The sequence below is a fragment of the Nyctereutes procyonoides genome, unplaced genomic scaffold (genome assembly GCF_905146905.1).
Source record: "Nyctereutes procyonoides isolate TBG_1078 unplaced genomic scaffold, NYPRO_anot_genome, whole genome shotgun sequence".
Lineage (NCBI taxonomy): Eukaryota > Metazoa > Chordata > Mammalia > Carnivora > Canidae > Nyctereutes > Nyctereutes procyonoides.
In genome coordinates, this window is record NW_026575044.1 from 6197619 (window position 1) to 6216374 (window position 18756).

General features: G+C 39.7%; 1 protein-coding gene across 1 annotated transcript in view; it reads right to left on the reverse strand.

Annotated features, from left to right (window-relative positions):
- Nucleotides 1-7274: 7274 nt before the first annotated feature.
- The window catches only part of PLD5 (phospholipase D family member 5), a 406589-nt gene continuing 395107 nt past the window's right edge, over nucleotides 7275-18756 (reverse strand). The window contains exon 10 of the mRNA XM_055323505.1: nucleotides 7275-12111. Within this exon, the coding sequence (XP_055179480.1) occupies nucleotides 11855-12111 (257 nt within the window). The 3' untranslated portion in view covers nucleotides 7275-11854. The remainder of the gene's footprint in view (nucleotides 12112-18756) is intronic.

Consider the following 18756-nt stretch of genomic DNA (forward strand, 5'->3'; position numbering starts at 1 on the left):
CTCATACCTGTCAGAATGGCTAAAATCAACAACACAAAAAACAATGTTGGTGAACATGTGGAGAAATAGAAACCCTCGTGCACTGTTGGTACAGACACTGTGGAAAACAGTATGAAGGTTCATCAAAAAATTAATAATACATCTGCCCTACAATCCAAGAATCACACTTGGATTTGGGTATTTACCCAAAGAATACAAAACCCATAAATTGAAAAGACACATGCAGCCCTGTGTTTATGGCAGTATTATTCACAATAGCCAACCTATAGAAGCAGCCCAAGTGTTCATTGATAGATAGATGAATGGATAAATAAGAAATGGAATGTATACACAATGGAATATTATTAAGCCATAAAAACAAATGAAATCTTGCCATTTGCAACAACATAGGTGGAACTAGAGAGTATAGTGCTGAGCAAAATAATTCAGTCAGAGAAAGACAAATACCATATGATTTCACTCAATTGTGGATTTAAGAAATGAAACAAATGAGCAAAGGAAAAAAAAAGAGGCAGAAAGGCAAACCAAAAAACAGACTTGAGAATATTTTTCTTGTGTAAAGAATTCTATAGCCATAGGCAGTTATTTCAGCATCCTGAAGTTATTACTCATTCTCCTGTTTGCGGGGTTCTGTTGTCCATTGAGTGCTCAGCCATCATTTATACTGCTACTTTTCTGAAGGTAACACGTGTTCTTAAAAAATCCATTTAATTTCATTGTTGTTAGTAGTTAGCTGTTTTACTATGATGTGCCTAGGAGTGGTATTCTTTGTATTCATCTTGCTGGGGGTTCATGATTTTTTAAACTATGGGCTCATATCTTTCATTGGTTTTAAAAATGCAGGTGGCTAAGCTGGAAGCATTACCAATTCCAAACTATCTGACTTCAGAGGCAGAGACCACTGGAAGTCCCACTGATAGGGCTGGACTATTTCCAGTTCAACTCTACTACTCTTCAGAATCCCAACTGTAAGCCTAGGGCTTATAAGGGCCCATCTTGCTTAGTGGTTTCCAGTATTGTATTTCTAGTCCTTGAGTCCAAAATTCTGCTCAGTATCTGTCCAAAAGCAACATCTGTGCTTTGGGAATTAGCAGATACCTCTGAGGACAAGTGGCTGCAAATTCTTACCTCATTTCTCTCAGTTTTGTCTCTCAGATTTTGACAATGTAATTTTTCTCTCTCCCTATCTCTGATGCATTCAAACAAATGTGGTATTCAATCTTTATCTAGCATTTCTAGATTTCCAGTTTTTTATAGATTTATTTATTTATTTATTTATTTATTTATTTATTTATTTATTCATTCATTCATGAGAGATGCTGAGAAAAGTCAGAGACATAGAGGGAGAAGCAGGCTCCGTGCAGGGAGTCCAATGTGGGACTCGATCCCAAAACTCCCAGATCACACCCTGAGCAGAAGGCAGATCTCAACTACTGAGCTACCCTGGTGTCCCTCTAGGTGTTTTTTTTGCAAATAGATTGATCAGTAGCACTTATTCAATCATAGCAGGAAGCAAAATATTCTTTAAGTTTCAAATATAGCATTTCAATTTTTTGTTTTTTGTTTTTGTTTTGTTTTGTTTTTCTAAACTCTGAAGTCTCTGAGAGGAGAAAGTATCTTATTCATCTTGGGGTGGCTAGCACTCAACAAAGAACTTGGAATACAATACAGGATTATTAGATATTTGTTGAACTAATGAATAAACACAGATTCTGCTTGGGATTGGTGGCAATTAATGCTAATTATTTTTACCCTTTACCAGAAATTGAAAGATTGTTACTCATGAATATATATATATATATATATAGTATATATACCAAGGGCAGGGCAGTAAGAACTGTCTCCCTTAGATGTAGTCATTTGGTTAATTTAGATCAACAAAAATTTTTTGATAGATCGACAAAAATGTTGTCATTGAAATTGTTTAGAATTGCTAATAGTGATTATCATATAAAGCGCATGATTTTCATTATTCTTTGTTTTAAAATTCAATAAAAAGGATGTCTGTCTGCAATCTAGGGTGGACTGCTCCTACCACATAACCCCTAGTGTGCCAGGGCTCATGACAGTGGAGGCAAGTGAGATGGTTGTGGGGGACATCCAGTTGGAGAGGAGTGTGTCCAAGTAAGTTAGGGGGGTCAGCTTTGACACACTTCATGCCCCCTGACTGTCTTACCTTTTACTGAGACTCAGGGAAATATTTCTCTGGATTAGATTGTTTTTAACTACACTTCTACTGATGAGATGGGCCAGATCACGGTAGGCAAATGTTAAAGAATTACTTGCTCCAACTGGAGGGATCCCATGTTTGTGTTTGCTTCCCATACTGGATTATAAACTCTGTTGAAGACAGAGACATTCATTGTTGTCTGTTCCATAGCATCAACTCTGTTACCGCAGAGAACTGGTGCTCAGAAATGTTAGTTACTTTGAATGATTCCCCCATGTTGTTTCACACACAAAACAAATACATTCATTAAATTTTTAATTCTTAAAACCCAGATGAATGTAAAGTATAAGTTTTTAGCGAATATATGACATCCAGTTGAAAGGCCCCTTTGTCTCCTGGGATAAAATTTTAAGACAAATTGGTAATATGTAAATTAGGGAACCATTATTTGTTTAAAAGAGGAGGGAAACATGTATTTAAAAAATAGATGGTTTTATTTCATGAAGAAAATGAGACAGAGATTAGTGAGCAGCAAGCCTACACAGTAAAGGGAATTACCACACACACATCAAGAGATGAGCACATGAAATTCAAAGACAGACTGACTTGTGTCAGAAAACTTTGGACACACAAAGCTCAGCTGAGAACACATTTCTCTTTAGTTCTGCTCTTATTTACCTGTTATTTTAGATGTTTGCAGACAATGAAGTTCACCTAAACAGATATCTAGAACACATGGCCACATTAAAGAAAGCAATTTGAACCCCTTGTGTCTATGATTGCCTTTGCCTAAGCAATAAGTCAGCGGTTTAACATCTCTGAGCCAGGTATTAAGAGTGTGGCTTTTTTTTTTTAAACTTTTATCAGTACCAAAGGTTAAGGTATCCAGTACTGTTTCCATTCATCCTTAGTTACGGAGTCATTCTGATCCTAAAATTCTTATATTCTTTATATTCTTAAGCATTCCTTACTTTTTATCCTCATAAATTTGTCCTCATTGTAAATGAAAAGCTCATTGATAAGTTTGTGTTATTCTAATTAACTATGTTAGTCATTCACACTATTCACTAAATATTTTGGATTCTCCACCATTTCAGAAATGCTGGTAGAACTGAATTTCTCAAATAGCACAATCTCATCCCTTTTTATGGTTGTGTAATATTCCATCATGCATATACACACCACATTTTCCTTATCTATTCACTGGGGAATATTTAGGTTGCTTCCATGTCTTGGCTATTGTAAATAATGCTGCAATAAACATAGGAATGCATATATCTTTTTTTTTAAGATTTTATTTATTTATTCATAAGAGACACAGAGAGGAGAGAGAGAGAGAGAGGCAGAGACACAGGCAGGGGGAGAAGCAGGCTCCATGCAGGGAACCCGACGTGGGACTCAATCCTGGGTCCCCAGGATCAGGCCCTGGGCTGAAGGCGGTGCTAAACCACTGAGCTGCCCAGGCTGCCCTATCTTTTTGAATTAATGAGTTTTTAAAGAGTTAGTGTTTTTATTTTCTGTGGGCAAATATCCAATAGTGGAATTATTGGGTCATATGGTATTTCCATTTTTTGAGGAGCCTCCATACTGTTTTTCACAATGGCTGCACCAGTTTGCATTCCCACCAACAGTGCACAAGGGTTTCTTTTTCTCCACATTCTTACTAATGCTTGTTGTTTCTTGTCTACTTGATTTTAGCCATTCTAACAGGTATAAGGTGATAGGTGTAAAGGGACAGATGGTAGCTACACTTATGGTAAACATAGCATAACTTATAACCTTGTCAAATTACTATGTTGCACACCTGAAACTAATGTAACATTGTGTGTCAACTATACTCAAATTAAAAAAAAAACACCTTGTGGTTTTAAGCCACTAAGATTTTGGGATTGCTTATTACTATGCTTCATCAGTCAGGCAAGCAGGGCACAAACACATAATAAGGTGGAGGGAAAGAGAAAGAGAGAGGACTGGGTTATCTTTTGTGGGCTGGCTAGGCAAGTCTGAAATCCTCAGCGCAGGCTGTGGAACAAGTGGACAGGAACCCAGGCATAAGCTGGTGCTACAGTCCACAGGTAAGATTTCTTCCTCATCAGGATGTCTTTAATTCTGCTCCTATGGCCCTTCACCTGAATGAATCAGGCCTAGTTAGATTATCTAAAGCAATCTTCCTTACTTAAACTGATGATCGACTTTAATCACATCTACAAAATATCTTCCCAACAACCCCTTGGTTAATGTTTACTGAATACCTGGGGGCTATCACCCATCTGAACTGACATGTACAACTGAGCATCATGCTGGTGTGACATGATTAGCCTACCCTAATTACATGAAAATATTAAATTAGCAAGATTTAACTGTCAGCAGATCTTAGACTTAAATGGTCTACCTCATGCATCCTTTTCACATACATGATGACAAACTGACTGGCTGAGTGACAAGATTCAAAATAAGAACTTTATTTTCAACCCATAAATGAAATGGTAGTTTTTGTGGCATTCTTTTCATTTTTGAATTGGTGCCCACAACAGGTTTCCATATGAAATGGAACACAAAAACTGTTGACCTTCTGATATTACCAATCCCTCCCCGACTTTAGTAGGGAAAGATGCCAGGCTAACTATGCCTTGACCGCCCCACTTTCTCTGGTCCCTCATGGCAACATGAAGACCTGTCTTCCCTCTTTAGACTGCTTGGGACAGTGTAACTTTCATCTTCCACCAATCTTCCTGTAAGCTATCCACTTGCTCCAAGTATTCACCATATTATTAGCAATTTTTGCATTTATTAAGTCAATCAGAATATGTATTTAAAAACAATTTCTAAATTTATAACACATCTGCCTCTGCTTAACTCAGTATGTGTTCTATGCCTCATTTTCCTCATATAGTTTAAAAACAAAGATGGATTTGGGCTTCAAGATTCATTTTTCTCTTAGTTCCAACAGTCACTGTGTCTATGGAATAGTCATCTCCTGAATGGATTTTTCATCTGTGTCCTCAGTGGCTTTCGTTCATCTTGATGAGTCCAGCATATTTGGCAACAACTGATTCGATGTTCACATTAGCAGAGTGGATCCAGGTGATTTACTGTGGAGATGGCTAGTGTGGGTCCGTGTCTAATTAAGACATGGTTGCTACATCACTTTTGTTACCTCCTCAGGATATTCTCCTGGGAATAGCTGTAACTTTGAGAAGTGTGTTAGGCCCCTCTGGATGTAAGGAACAGACACACAGTCAGGTTATCTCAATTAATGTGAGTTTATTTGTGTTATACACAAGAAAATATGAAAGATAAGAAAACAACCCAGTAATCACAAAGTCCAGCCTTATCATTCAGCGATCAATCCTTACTCCAGTAACCTAAAAGCAGATGGGGTGAGTCAATAAGAACACTGGGTGTCTCACCTGCAGAAGTGTGCTGTTACTGCTCTAAGGTTGCATCATTAGAGTGACTTCACTCCTTTCTATTTTGGCTGCTCTTACTACTGCCCATTTCCTTTCTATATCTCATATTCAGAGTCCTTATAAAGGAGGGCTCTGGATGGTGGGGTCAGATGCCATCCAACAAGAACACAACTGCTGGATTCATCTCTCTTCCTAGGCTACCCTCTCACCCATAACTGTTTCTTTGAGTCATGGTACAGTTGGCTGTGGCCAGTGGGGAGTGTTCATGTGACAGAAACGTTTTTCTGCTCATGTAGGAGATATGGATGTGGTCTCTAGGAAAACTATAGAACCAGCCAGGAAGTATGGATGTAATACACAGCTTTACTCCTGGGGGCAAAAGACCTTTTGTTTCTCAGTGACACTTTCTTATGGAGGATTTCCAAAATGCTCTATCAATGCCATAACTTCCCTGAAACTATGGTGTTGCCATTCTCTTACTACATTTTTTTGGGGGGAGAATGTTGCCTTGAGTAACATGTACTTTCTAAAGAAGTTGGTAATTTCCACTTCTAAGCAAAAATAAGTGAAATTGTAGATTAAGCTCTGAATCACATGAATGTTGTTGGGTCATATTTTCTGAGATGTCTTTAAAGATCTTCCTCCGTAATACTGGAAAGTCACAGATTTTCAATATTTTTAATCCTGGAAGTTGAGGTTGTACTCCCAAGATCTGTTGTATACTTATGTTGGGAAACTTTAAATTAGAAACCAGATTTGTCCATGTTTGTGTCTTACAAGGATCTCAGTATTTCTCAACTACTCCTAAGTTTTTTTTCACCCATGGAAGATAGTAGAGTCCATAAAGGAATTAACAATTTTTTAACATGTCTGGGGCCAGAAGGAATGGGTTTGCTAGCCAGATATCCTCTTTGTAAAAGGAGAATTTTTTTCCTAATTATTCTATGAAATAAAAATAAATCATAGATAATCTTTGCCCTTACTATAATTTAATTGGACTCCTTGCACACCATTGTCTCTCATTAGATTGTTAGGCCATTTTTTTTAAAACCTGAAATTCCAGGATTCAGAAGCAGCTGATAAAATCAAATTATAATTGACTACTGTAGATTAATCAAATTGGCTTTGTTAAGCCTTTGTTAAGCTCTCAAATGACAGCTTTTAAAAAAGTATGCCTCTTCAGATTTCATCCCTGTATAAAAAGGGTACCCACCACGGACATTCTTTCAGAGAAAAGATGTCTCAAATCCAAGTTACTCTAGCAAATCAACAAAACTGCACTCTGTGTGGGTCTTGTAGAAAGGGACTGTAGTCACCACTCCTGATGTGGTGGCTCGAGGAGGTCCTCAACTTCTGAGTGGCCAAATTGGAAGGGAATTTGTACATTTGGAGTGGTTGATTTGGATGGCTTTCAAGGAATCCTCTAGATCCGAGATTCAATTTGAGTCTGTTGAGCAGACACCAGGTGTATTTGATTATAGGTTGAAGCCTGGGAATAATAGAATGTGGTGGGTAAGTGGGTGAGGCAGCTGAGCTCATACTCCTTTTTCTGAGCCAGAGCGTACGGTCTGGAAGCTGAAGAGAAAAATAAATGCCTCATTTCACGGAACAAAAAAACCATATAATGTTTACTTTTGAAAAAATCGAGCATTTGGTTATATGAAAGGTTTGAGAATTTTAATGATGCCCCCAAATTCAGCCCTTTGTCATACCAATTTATTTAGGGATCTTAAGGTTAATAGTATAGATATGTCCAGGTACAACTTTATCCTGTTTACATAAAGAAACATGAAAAATCCAAGATATCCTTTGTAACAGAGTCAGAGTTTAGTAGTTGAACGTAACAGAAGAAAATGCGGAATAGCCTATTAAATCTCTCATTTCTTTTCAGGGAATTGCCAAAAGAAGCAGAAGTGATCAGTGACCTTTTTTAGAACTCTGTAAGTACAAGATTGCTGATGGGTCAAAAATAAAAAAAAAATCAGTTTTTGCTATTTCAAGAAGCTTCTGAAGAATGCCTATCTAGTCACCATAATAAGCAATATCTTCACAATTCAGCCACTGGATGGGAAGTCTCTCAAACAGGAAAGGCAGGCAATGAACTGGAGTTGACTTCAGGGCTATTAAAATGTCTCCAGCAATTTAAATCAATAAGGTAAAAATGATGAATAGCTATTTGGTTACCAGCATATAAAAGAAAAAGAAAAAGCTAAATCACAGCAAGTGGAAAAATGCTGAATATGGGTTCATTTATCCAATCTACTGTAGGCCAAATGGGCATTATTATATGAATTTCCCCCTTCAAAAGGCTTATAATAAAGTGCACCAGTCATTGAGAGTAAGTACAGAAATCCAAAGAATCGAACATTTGTCCACAATGTATGGGGCTGTTCATTAGGGACTGCATCTGAACAACCAATAGCAAAGTGTCTATCATTTCAGAAGAGAATTGTCCCATTGCAAGTGAAGGCAGCTCTTTACAACCCTTAAATGTTAAAGATAATAGAATGAATTTTGGACAGAGAAACTCACACAAGTGATTATACATATGAAAAAAAGGCAGATTCTGGGATAGAATTCCTGAGACAGACGGACCCTGGGTCTGATCTTATCAAGAAATTCTTATAGTCTCTTTATTTTGTTTTCCCCTGGAATTTAGTTCAATAAAATCTTCTAAAAACAAACAGAATGAATCAAAGTCACTTGAGAATAGCCACAGGCTGGTGGGAAATGAGCTTCTGTCGGTCCCAGGTTCAGCGAGGCACTTTGAACAAATCAGTAACTGCAGTAACAAAACACAGTTTTTAAAGGGTAAGATCAACCAACCATGTGATCAGACCCATCTCACTGAGAACCAGTTCAGCAGTGAGACACACCAGAGCACAGGAACAGCCTGCATAGAGAAAGGTGCCCAGAGCTACACTGATGTACAGTTTTCCACAGCTCTTTTGTTTCTTTTACTGGGTCTGCTTTGACTTTTAGACACGAGTTTTCATGCTATGTACCACGACACTGTGGAAATCCATGAACATCTCTTTTCGAGGTCCTTTAAAGACAGTGGGGACATTTTCAGTGTGCCTCGCTTCTATCATTGTCAGGTATCCAAAGCATGGCATTCAGAGAGCATGGATATCATCCAGAACGTTCCACTTCCTCTCCGGTGGCTTGATAAGCTGTGATTTACTTAGCTGATACACTGGTGGCCAGTGGCAGTGCAGAGGGGGCCAACAGTGTTAATGTTTGACAGTGTGTGTCAATGACTTGATTTGGGGGTGCTCAGTGCTATGTGGCTTGGGAGGATAGCAGGCTACACAAAAGCTGTTTCATGCATGTTTTTGACTGGACGGCCCATCAGAAGGTCTTACTGGACCCCACAGTAAGCAGAAGTATTCTCGTAGAGTGAATCACCATTTAAAAATCAATGTTTGAGAATAAATAAGGCACTAGGTTAATGTAAGTGGCACAGAAATCTAAACTATGGTCTTGAATTGTGTTTGCATTCATTTTCATATTCCCCTTTGGGAAATAACTCCTGTAATATTTATGGAGAAAACAGTGGAAGTTAGCAGTTAGCCTCTTGCTCCTAATTTCTCACAAGGACATCATTAGATTGTCTCAAATTGTTTTTATTTTGCCTTTTATCTCTCTTGGGAAATAATTCAAGGGGGAATGGAAGTTGTTCGTCTATGCAGCAAAGACACAGAGTCAGAAAAGAGGAAGGCCACTCCTAGAGGAGTAGATAAAGCATCCAAATGCAAAAGAAAGGTCTGCCGAATTAAATGCTCTCTTAGGAGACCTGGGCCCATTTAAGACACTCTCTGTGCGGGGCTGTTTTCCTGGTTATCTGGAGGCCAGCATTGCCTCCTGAAGTCAGTGGCCTGGCTGAAGAGGTGGGTCGCTGGGTCAGGGAGGGCTCTGCTGCTGGTGGTGCTGGTGGCACGAAGTCCTGGGACACAGTTCCTGGTGCCACCTTATTGATGGGCTCAAAGCGAACTGGTAAAGGCCATCATTTGATAGAGGACACAGTTCTCTCCTATCACATGCAAAAGCAAGGGACAGTGAAAGGGGCCCCATTACACCAAGCCAGTGCCTGTCCCATGGCTGTGACATACAGTCCAGGAGACAACAGTGCTCTCCCCTTCAGACGTCCTTTCAAACCTAGCCCTGGTTGCTCTTCTTTGCCCAGGATTGAACTCGGTATGTTTGTTTGTCTCCACACCTACTCTTTGCTTGTTCTTTTGTTTTCTTTCTTTTTAAAATCATTTCCAAAGCAACCCTTACTAAAATGATTGACAGAAACACCCCCCTACTCAAATAAGGACTAGGGATATGGTAAATATTTAGAGTCTCAGGGCCTGGCCAGTGTCGGTGAATAATTCCATTAGGAATCTCCCAATCCTTCCTGCTGTCTTCACTGATGGGCCGTATATCCAGTAAAGCCTATCTTGGAAGCAGCAAGAAAGAAGCTATGTGACTGCTAGCTGACCAACAATGGCCCTTCTACACAAGTCAAACCCACTGGATGAGATTCATAGCTTCTTCCATCACTCAGCTTGGCAGAGTAGAAATAAGTCTCTAGATGTAAAAAATTATAATTGAGATTGCTTTTCCTTGCTCTGAAAACACATATTTATGCTGGTCCTAAAGAACAATTCCTGGCACAATGTCTCAGTTTATATGGATGTTACTTATGTCAAAGTGACCCAACGAAATGTTCCATCAAAATGATGACAATCCTGATCTCTAGCACGGTTTCTGAGTTACTGTGTTCACCCACATTTGCAGCTGGAAGCTGTGCATTTGTTTTCCCTTGTAGGTTCTCTGGAAGAACCTGGTATTGATTATTTCAGGATACCACAAAGATTAGTTCAAGAAAAAGATTATACATCACAATGCTTAGCATTTATATAGGTTCTTTTGATTTCAAAACAAGTTATAAATATTTCCTACCGTGACAACATCTACGCGAGGTAGGTATTACTGTCCCTACATTACCAATAGAAACCCGAGGCCAAAGAGTGCAGGACTCTATTCCAGGCCCGAGGGGGTCAGGAGCAACCTAAAGACTGGCATCCTGATGGCCTCCTGCTCTGGGCTCTAAGGAGGCCATGCCTGTTTCTAGGGTGGCAACGGTCTCCATTAATATAGGGTTATATATTGTATAGATATAAAACAGCAACACACAACGACATTATAGAACAATAATCCAATATTTTTGTTTCTTAGTAAAATATGTTAAGCACAGTATTTAAATTGCATTTCTCTGAAAAGCATTTGGTATATTAAATAGCTCTATAAAGGTTTGCTGGCATACCCTTAACAGCATAACGAATGATTCTAAAGAAATTAAAATCCACAGATGCATAGAGATCTTTCCTTTATAATACCATAAGCTAAACAAAAATGTGAAAAACTACTTTATTCTCATAATGCAGACCTATAGCTTGCTGGATATTTGCAGGTAGCTACCTAATTTTTCTGAGCTTGAGAGAAAAGATACATATTGCTGGCTGTGGTTTTAAACTATTAATTTGAGGGGGAAATGCAGTTGAATGGTGAAAATTAAAGACTGCTATTTCCACTTGTAATCCATTCTGAGGAATTCATATATTTTCAAAAGACGTCACCATACTTAGAATTAGCATGGAAGTGAACAGAGGGATGCTGATGCTAAAAAAGAACATTCTCTGAGAAGAGAAAATGGTACCAAGTAAAAGGTACGGTATCCAGAGATAACGAGCAAGGAGGTAAAAGGGTGGTTTTCAAGAGTGCTGAGGTTGGCATGAGATGTCAGCTGTTCATGCTCAGAGGACTGCAGAGGTCTTGGAGACGGTTTACGGGGTAAATACTTGGCTTGATCAGTCCCTTGGCTGCGGTGAAAGCCTTACTCACCTCTCTAAGAAGCAGTTCTCAGAAGGGTGTGAAAGCGTTTACCTCATGCTAAGCTTTGTTAAGAACCAACCAGGTGAGTTGGCAGGAAAAGTTCTAAAACTAGGAAGGAAGAGGCATCAAAGTCTTAAAATTTGTATGCAAACATAAAAACTAACTTCCAAGCTGAAATGACATTCTCTGTCAGGAGTAACAAATACAAAAGTCCTAAACTGAGTGTACACGCCGCTAAGATACTGTGAGATAAGATATTACATGGCGTTCGGAGAATATTTTTTGTAAGTGTGCTTTTTCCCTAAAAAAGACATATTAAATTGTTTTTCTCTCCTCAAGTCCTTTATATATAAATAGGAAAGACAGCTGTCCTATCAGTTTTTCCTTCATGTTATACGCTGGCGGGGTCCTTGGCGCTGGCGCTGTAAGTGGCAGTTTTGTTGTTGGGGGGTTTGAGTCTGAACAGGCTGGAGCAGTTGGGCTGTTTGGTAGGCTGCAAGGTCCTGGCATAGGGGGAATACCAGTCCCTCTCAAACACATCTTTAAGCTGCTTGATGATGCTCCTGTTGTTCCTCACATCTGCTTGGTTGATAACAAGGCCTGTGCCAGCGTTCTGGGTAAAATCATTCCCTACCCAGTCAAAATTGCCTGCAAACAAACAAAGGAGAGAATGTTGCCGAGTTAAAATCCATGGGGGAATAGTCCCCATTTAATGAAACACTGAGCAGACTCCATTAAAAAAAATAAAATGACAGGGAGATTGAATTGTGTTGACAGCTCAGGAAAAAAAAATTCCAAGAGGCCTTACATACGGCATATTAATATTTGCATATTATTTTGGCATTTTCTTCAGCTTTGCTCAACTTGAAACTCAAAACAAGGAATCTGCTGGGTTTTTTTTTTTGGTAAATGTTAATTCTTATTGACATTCACAAGACACACTAAAAACAGCAACATTTAAAATATATAGGGGTACACTTAAAAATCCTGTGAACAATTACTACCTTCTCAAAGAGACAACGTCTGATTCCTATGTACAAATGAGGCAGGGATTCTAGTTACAATGCTTACAAGCCTGCATATCAAAGAAAAGGCTGAAATCAGAGAAGGAGGATCAGTTCTTAGCTGAATACACCAACCTTTCCTTGCTTGGGGTGTAAGTCATCTCTCGGTTCCAGGATCTGGCTCTTTGGCCCGGAAATCAAGGCAGTTCTATGATACTAGGCTCCCCAGAACAGCTGCTTGGTGTTAGGTAGTGTATCGGTTTGCTAGGACTGCTGTAACAAAGTCCCGCAGACTGAGTGGCTTAAATAAGAGAAATCTATTGTCTCATGGTTCTGGAGACTAGAAGTCCAAAATCCATGTGTTGGCAGGGTTAGTTCGTTCTGAGGGCGGAAATGGGGAATCTGTTCCAGGCCATTCCCCTGGTCAGCTTCTCCCTGTGTCTCTTCACATGCTCTTCCCTCTATGCATGTCTGTCTCTGTATCCAAATTCCCCGTGTTTATAAGGGCACCAGTCAAATTGGATCAGAGCTCACACTGATGACCTCATTCTAACTTGATTACCTCTGAATAGACCTTGACTCCAAATAGGGTCATATTCTGAGGTACTGGGAGTAAGGACTTCTAACCTACAAATTTTGGGGGGACACAGTTCAGCCCTAGCAGGTAGTAAAGGCTGGAATCTGTCCCAGAAGGGGCTAACTGTATGTCACTCAAGAGTAGCCCATCTTCAAGGCAGGAGTAGGTAAAAGGAGAGACTACCCCAAAGTCCCACACAAATCTCCTATCTTGGCATCCATTGGGAAGAATGTCCTAGTGGAAGAACAAAGTTTCTTCTCAGAATGGTTCAGTACCATATATTTCTTTGATCTTTTTGTCCTTCATTTAATGCACATTTACTGAGTGTCTAACAACTACTAGGTAGGTATATGGGGCCATGATCTACACCAGAAAATGACAGTCCCTGACTCCAAGGAGTCCAGGAAGGAAATACCATGATTACAATACCAAGAGATGTATGCATACAATGCCGGAGGGCAAGGGAAAAGAATTTCTAACTCTGGCTGGATGAGTCAGGAAAGCATTTTGTTACATAATGAGAAAAGTGCAGAAACTTATCAATTAGGGAATTAGAGAGCCACACCCATAAAGGGCTGTGGACAAACATATGATCAGGATCTTGAAGCTTGAGAGGGAAGAGTTAGGGATGAAGTTGGGATATAAGGGTGTTAGTGGGGAGAGAAACTGTCCTTTATTAAGTGCCTACTACAAGCGAAGTGCTAGGCTTGGCATTTGTATCCATTATCTCTCATGGTTGGCAGGATTTACACCCACTTCACAGATGAAAAGCCAGAGGCTCAAAGAGGTGAACAGGTTTGACCGAGTGTGGACCCAGGTCTCGACGAACTACCTATAATACCATAAACGAAGCAGTGTTCTCACTAAAAAAGATTTAGCCGCATCCAGACTGACAAAATGATTTCATAAATTACCACCTGCCTGGGTCTGGCCTAAGCTCCCCATTTCGGGAGCTCCTCTTTGGTTCAGAGCTGGTTTCATAAAGAAAACCGAAGGCTTTTTAAGTGTAGAGCTTGATTTCCAGTCCCTCAGCGGCTCTTCAGCCGTCACTGCAGGAATATTTGCTGAATAAGACACATCCTTGACCTAAGGCCCTGCACCATCTGTGCGGGGGAAAAAACATCCACAGAGAGCTTCATAGTACTCATCCTTGGGCCCTCCTCTGCTCTCTGGAGCCCACACACGTATCAACTTCCCTTTCTATACAGCATGACCTGGAATAGTGCAAGTGGTTCCTTGTCTCTCATTGTACTCCTTGAGTTTATTCCTCAGGGTCTAATACCAAGTCCCTTAATCAAATATTATTAGCATAGAGAATGAACTCTTCTCTCTCTCTGTCTTCCATTTCATACTGTCTCCCGTCATGCCTTCAAACACCACACTGATACCCCTGATGGCTTCATGATAGACATAACTTTGGACGAATTTTACTGCTAGAAGTGAGTGAACTGTCCACAAAATGGTTCGTGATATTGCATGGGAGTCTCTTTGCCAGTGCTATGCTTCTGATCACGTGCTCTCAGACACATAGCCATGCTCAGAGGCTGCAGCTTTGTGCAATGCTCAGTACCAGGTACATGCAGGCTTGGACTTCTTAAACTGGGGAGTAGTAGCTACTGCAAGTTAAGAATTATTTTGGAGCCCACTGGCAGGTAGCACTTCTGAGTCATCCCATCAACAGGAGACTCCTGTGTTCTTGTACACCTTTCGAGGACCTGTGGATAAGACACTAAATTCTCATTCCTACTGCTGAATGCCAGGCAGTGAATTATTTCATTACATTATCTCATTCAATATTCACCACAATCCTATGAGGTGATAATACTCCATTATACTGAAGGGGAAATTTTGGCACAGAAAGTTTAGGTAACTTGTCCAAAACAGGAGTGAAAATATATCAGAGCTGATTTTCAGTCAGGTCTGACCCCACAGCCCATGCTTAACTTCTGTTCCATGTCACCTCTGATCCTAAAGACCTGCATGGTACCAACTGTGCATTTTCCCCAAGACTTCAGCATCAGCCACCAGGACTGGAGCATCAGGTCACACCTCCACTCCTCTGTAGACCACACTCCCTAAAGGACACAGACGTGGAAATACGCTTTGGAGTCAGTGTGAGGAGAGGGAAAGATAAGGGGAGAGAAGTGACCAGATTTTGGAGCCTTATTCTGTGAGATTCAGTTTTCCCTTCAATACAGTGGATGGAGCCAAGATACTGTATCTTTGATTCTCCAAAGCTTTAATTAGGTTCTTCTCAGGAATTATAGCACTAGACGACAGAGTCATTCCTCCACCAGTGTGATTATATTTTTCCACCTTTTACTTTCTCATGGGTTGGCTCAACTTTGGAATAATGTACCTGCTTCAGTGTTTTCTCAATTGTGTTTGTTCCACCTGGTACTGAGACTGCCATTTCAGTTTTCTGAATTCATGTTTAGGTCCAGGTGGCAGAATGTGGTGCCATCCCCAGGAACCATGGTGAGGGTACACACAAGCTCACTGGGAAGATATATGTGTCTCAGTGAGCCTTCTGAGTGCCTCCAATTAACCTACCACCCCCTTGTCAGCCCTCAAACAATTCAAACCATCTTCTGGACAAATTTGCCAAGCCAGATTCAAATGTACTCCAGAGAATTCAAAATTAGACAGATGATACTGTTTGGGGGATTTTCTGTAAGTCTTGTGAAGATTTAATGAGCTATAATTCCATGCAAGGTCTAGTGTAGATTTTTCTTAATTCAGCATTCTCAGCAGGTGTCTGAGTGACGACTTAAGAGTTTTCCAGAACATGCTGATAATTATTTAAATTATCAATGAATTTTCCCTCTGGATGCTCTTTAAATATTTTTATACAAGAACTATGCTTCGCTCTGGGGAATTAATGTTTTGCTGAAATGCTGTGTGTAAAATGAACTCATTTAAAATGCATTATAATAGAGATCCAGAAATAGACCCACATAAATACAGTCAACTGATCCCAAGAGGGGCAAAGGCAATACAGGGGAGCAAAACTAGTCTTTTCAAGAGTGGTACTGGAATAATTGGACATCCACCTGCCAAAAAGTCAATCTAGACACAGACCCTACACCTTTTACAAAAATTAAATCTAAATAGATCATAAACCTAAATGTAAATGCCTAGAAAATAATAAATAATAAAATCCAGTTAAAGTAGGGGTTGGTGATGACTTTTTAGACACAACACCAAAGGCATGACCCAGGAAAAGAATCATTGATTTTGTTAGAATTTAAAATGTTTACTCTATGAAAGACACTGTCAAAGAATGAAGAGATAAGCCACAGGCTGGGAGAAAATATTTGCAAAAGACATATTTGATAGAAGACTGCTATCCAAAGTATACAAAGAACTCGTAAACCTGAACAATAAGAAAATGAAAAACCTGGTTAAAAAATGGGCCAAAGACACTTCATCAAAGAATATATTCAGGGACACCTGGGTGGCTCAGCAGTTGAGCATCTGCCTTTGGCTCAGGGCATGATCCTGGAGCCCCAGGATTGAGTCCTGCATCGGGCTTCCTGCATGGAACCTGCTTCTCCCTCTGCCTATGTGTCTGCCTCTCTCTCTCTCTCTCTCTCTCAATCTTTCTCTCTCTCTGTCTCTCATGAATAAATAAATTTTAAAAATTTTTAAAAAAGGGCAGCCTGGGTGGTTCAGCGGTTTGGCGACACCTTCGGCCCAGGCCGTGATCCTGGAGAGCTGGGATCAAGTCCCGTGTCGGGCTCCCTGCTTGGAGCCTGTTTCTCCCTCTGCCTGTGTCTCTGCCTCTCTCTCTCTCTGTGTCTGTCATGAATTTATAAATAAAAATCTTTTAAAAAATCTTAAAAAAGAAGACATTCAGATGGCAAATAGGCATATAGAGAGATGCTCCATATCATATTATCAGGGAAATGCAGATTAAAACAATAATGAGGCAGCACTACATACCTATCAGAATGGCCAAAATCTGGAACACTGACAACACCAAATGCTGGCAAGGATATTGAGCAACAGGAACTCTCATTCACTGCTGGTGGGAACTCAAAATGGTAGAGCCAGTTTGGAAGGCAGCTTGGCAGTTTCTCATCAAACTAAACATAGTCTTATCATATGATCCAGCAATCACTCTCTTTGTGTGATTTCAAACCCAGTAGGTTTGAAAATATGTCCACACAAAAACTTGCATGTGGGTGTTTATAGAAGCTTTACTCATAATTGCCAAAACTTGGAAGCGACCAAGATATCCTGAAGGTGAATGGATAAAACAAACTGTGGTCCATCCATACATTGGAGTATTATTCCGTCCTAAAAAGAAATGAGCTATCAAGCCATCAGAAGATACAGAAGAAGCTTAAATGCATATTGCTAAGTGAAAGAAGCCAATCTGAAAAGGATATACACTATATAATTGCAACTATAGGATATCTTGGAAAAGTCCAAACTATGGAGACAGTAAAAAGATCAGTGGTTGCCAGGAATTAGCAGGGAGGGAAGGATGAATAGGTGGAGCACAGAGGACTGGTAGAACAATGAAATGACTCTATATGATACCATAATGGTACATTCAAATCATTATACATTTGTCAGGACCTATAGGATGTAATATCAAGAGTGACCCCCTAATGTAAACAATGGACTTTTGGTGATACTGATGTATCAGCATAGGTTCACCAGTCATAAGACATGTACCTCTTTGGATGGGGAGTTTGATAATGGGGCAGGTTGTGTGTTATGTGTGTAAGGGGGCAGAGGATTGTGAGAATTTTTTTCTGCTCAGTTTTGCTGTGAACCTAACTGCTCTAAAAAATTAAAGTCTATTTTAAAAAGGTACTATATGGGAAGAAGAAGAGAGAGTACCAGGAATCCATATTTACTAAGTATTGAGACAGATGAGAGCCAGTGTTTGGAGCTTTCCATATATTATCTCATTTAATCCTCCAACTACTACCAAAGGGTGGATGTTTTTATTCCCATTTTACAGATAAGAAAACAGAGGTACACAAAGGCTCAGAGAGGTCACATGACTTTCCATCATCTTTCAGCTTATAAGGGTCAATGCTTGAATTCAAATAGAAGTTTTTGTGACTCCAAAACACTTATTATTTAATTCATTAAAAAAGTTTTTAGATATAGGCACCATACAACTGCTCCATGTACACATGACACTTTGCTTTAGGTAAATCCCATGTAAAACATCCAGATCTGAGTTCCAACTGTGCCTGAAACCTGACCCATACATGTATTTCTCAATTATTGAGCCCAAAGTTCCGAGTTTTGATGAAATGATTTTGAGTTTGTTTTTGGCAGATGATTAAAGAGGAGCTAATTTCATTCTACTCTCCATAAACTAATGAATATGAGAAAGTTTAAATAATGACATTTTAAGCCACTGAGAGGGACAACATGAGTAAAATAACATTCTCATATTCTAAGACAACTTGAAGAATATACATTTAAAAAAAATCCAATATTCTATTCTCTAATATGATATGTAGCTACTCAAAATGGAAAAAGAACAGCTTTCCATGGAGCCAGGATGGAGTAACTAGCTCTCTGATGGCAGTGTCTCTTTCTGGTTCCAGGTGGTGGGGTGAGGGCGGGGGTCTGGGTACCATGGATTCTAGGTCTCCCTCTTCCTCTTCATGTTTGTGTGTTTAAGTCATTTCCACTCTTATGGTCCATGTTTCCTTATTTTTAAGCTGCAGGTGATAAAAT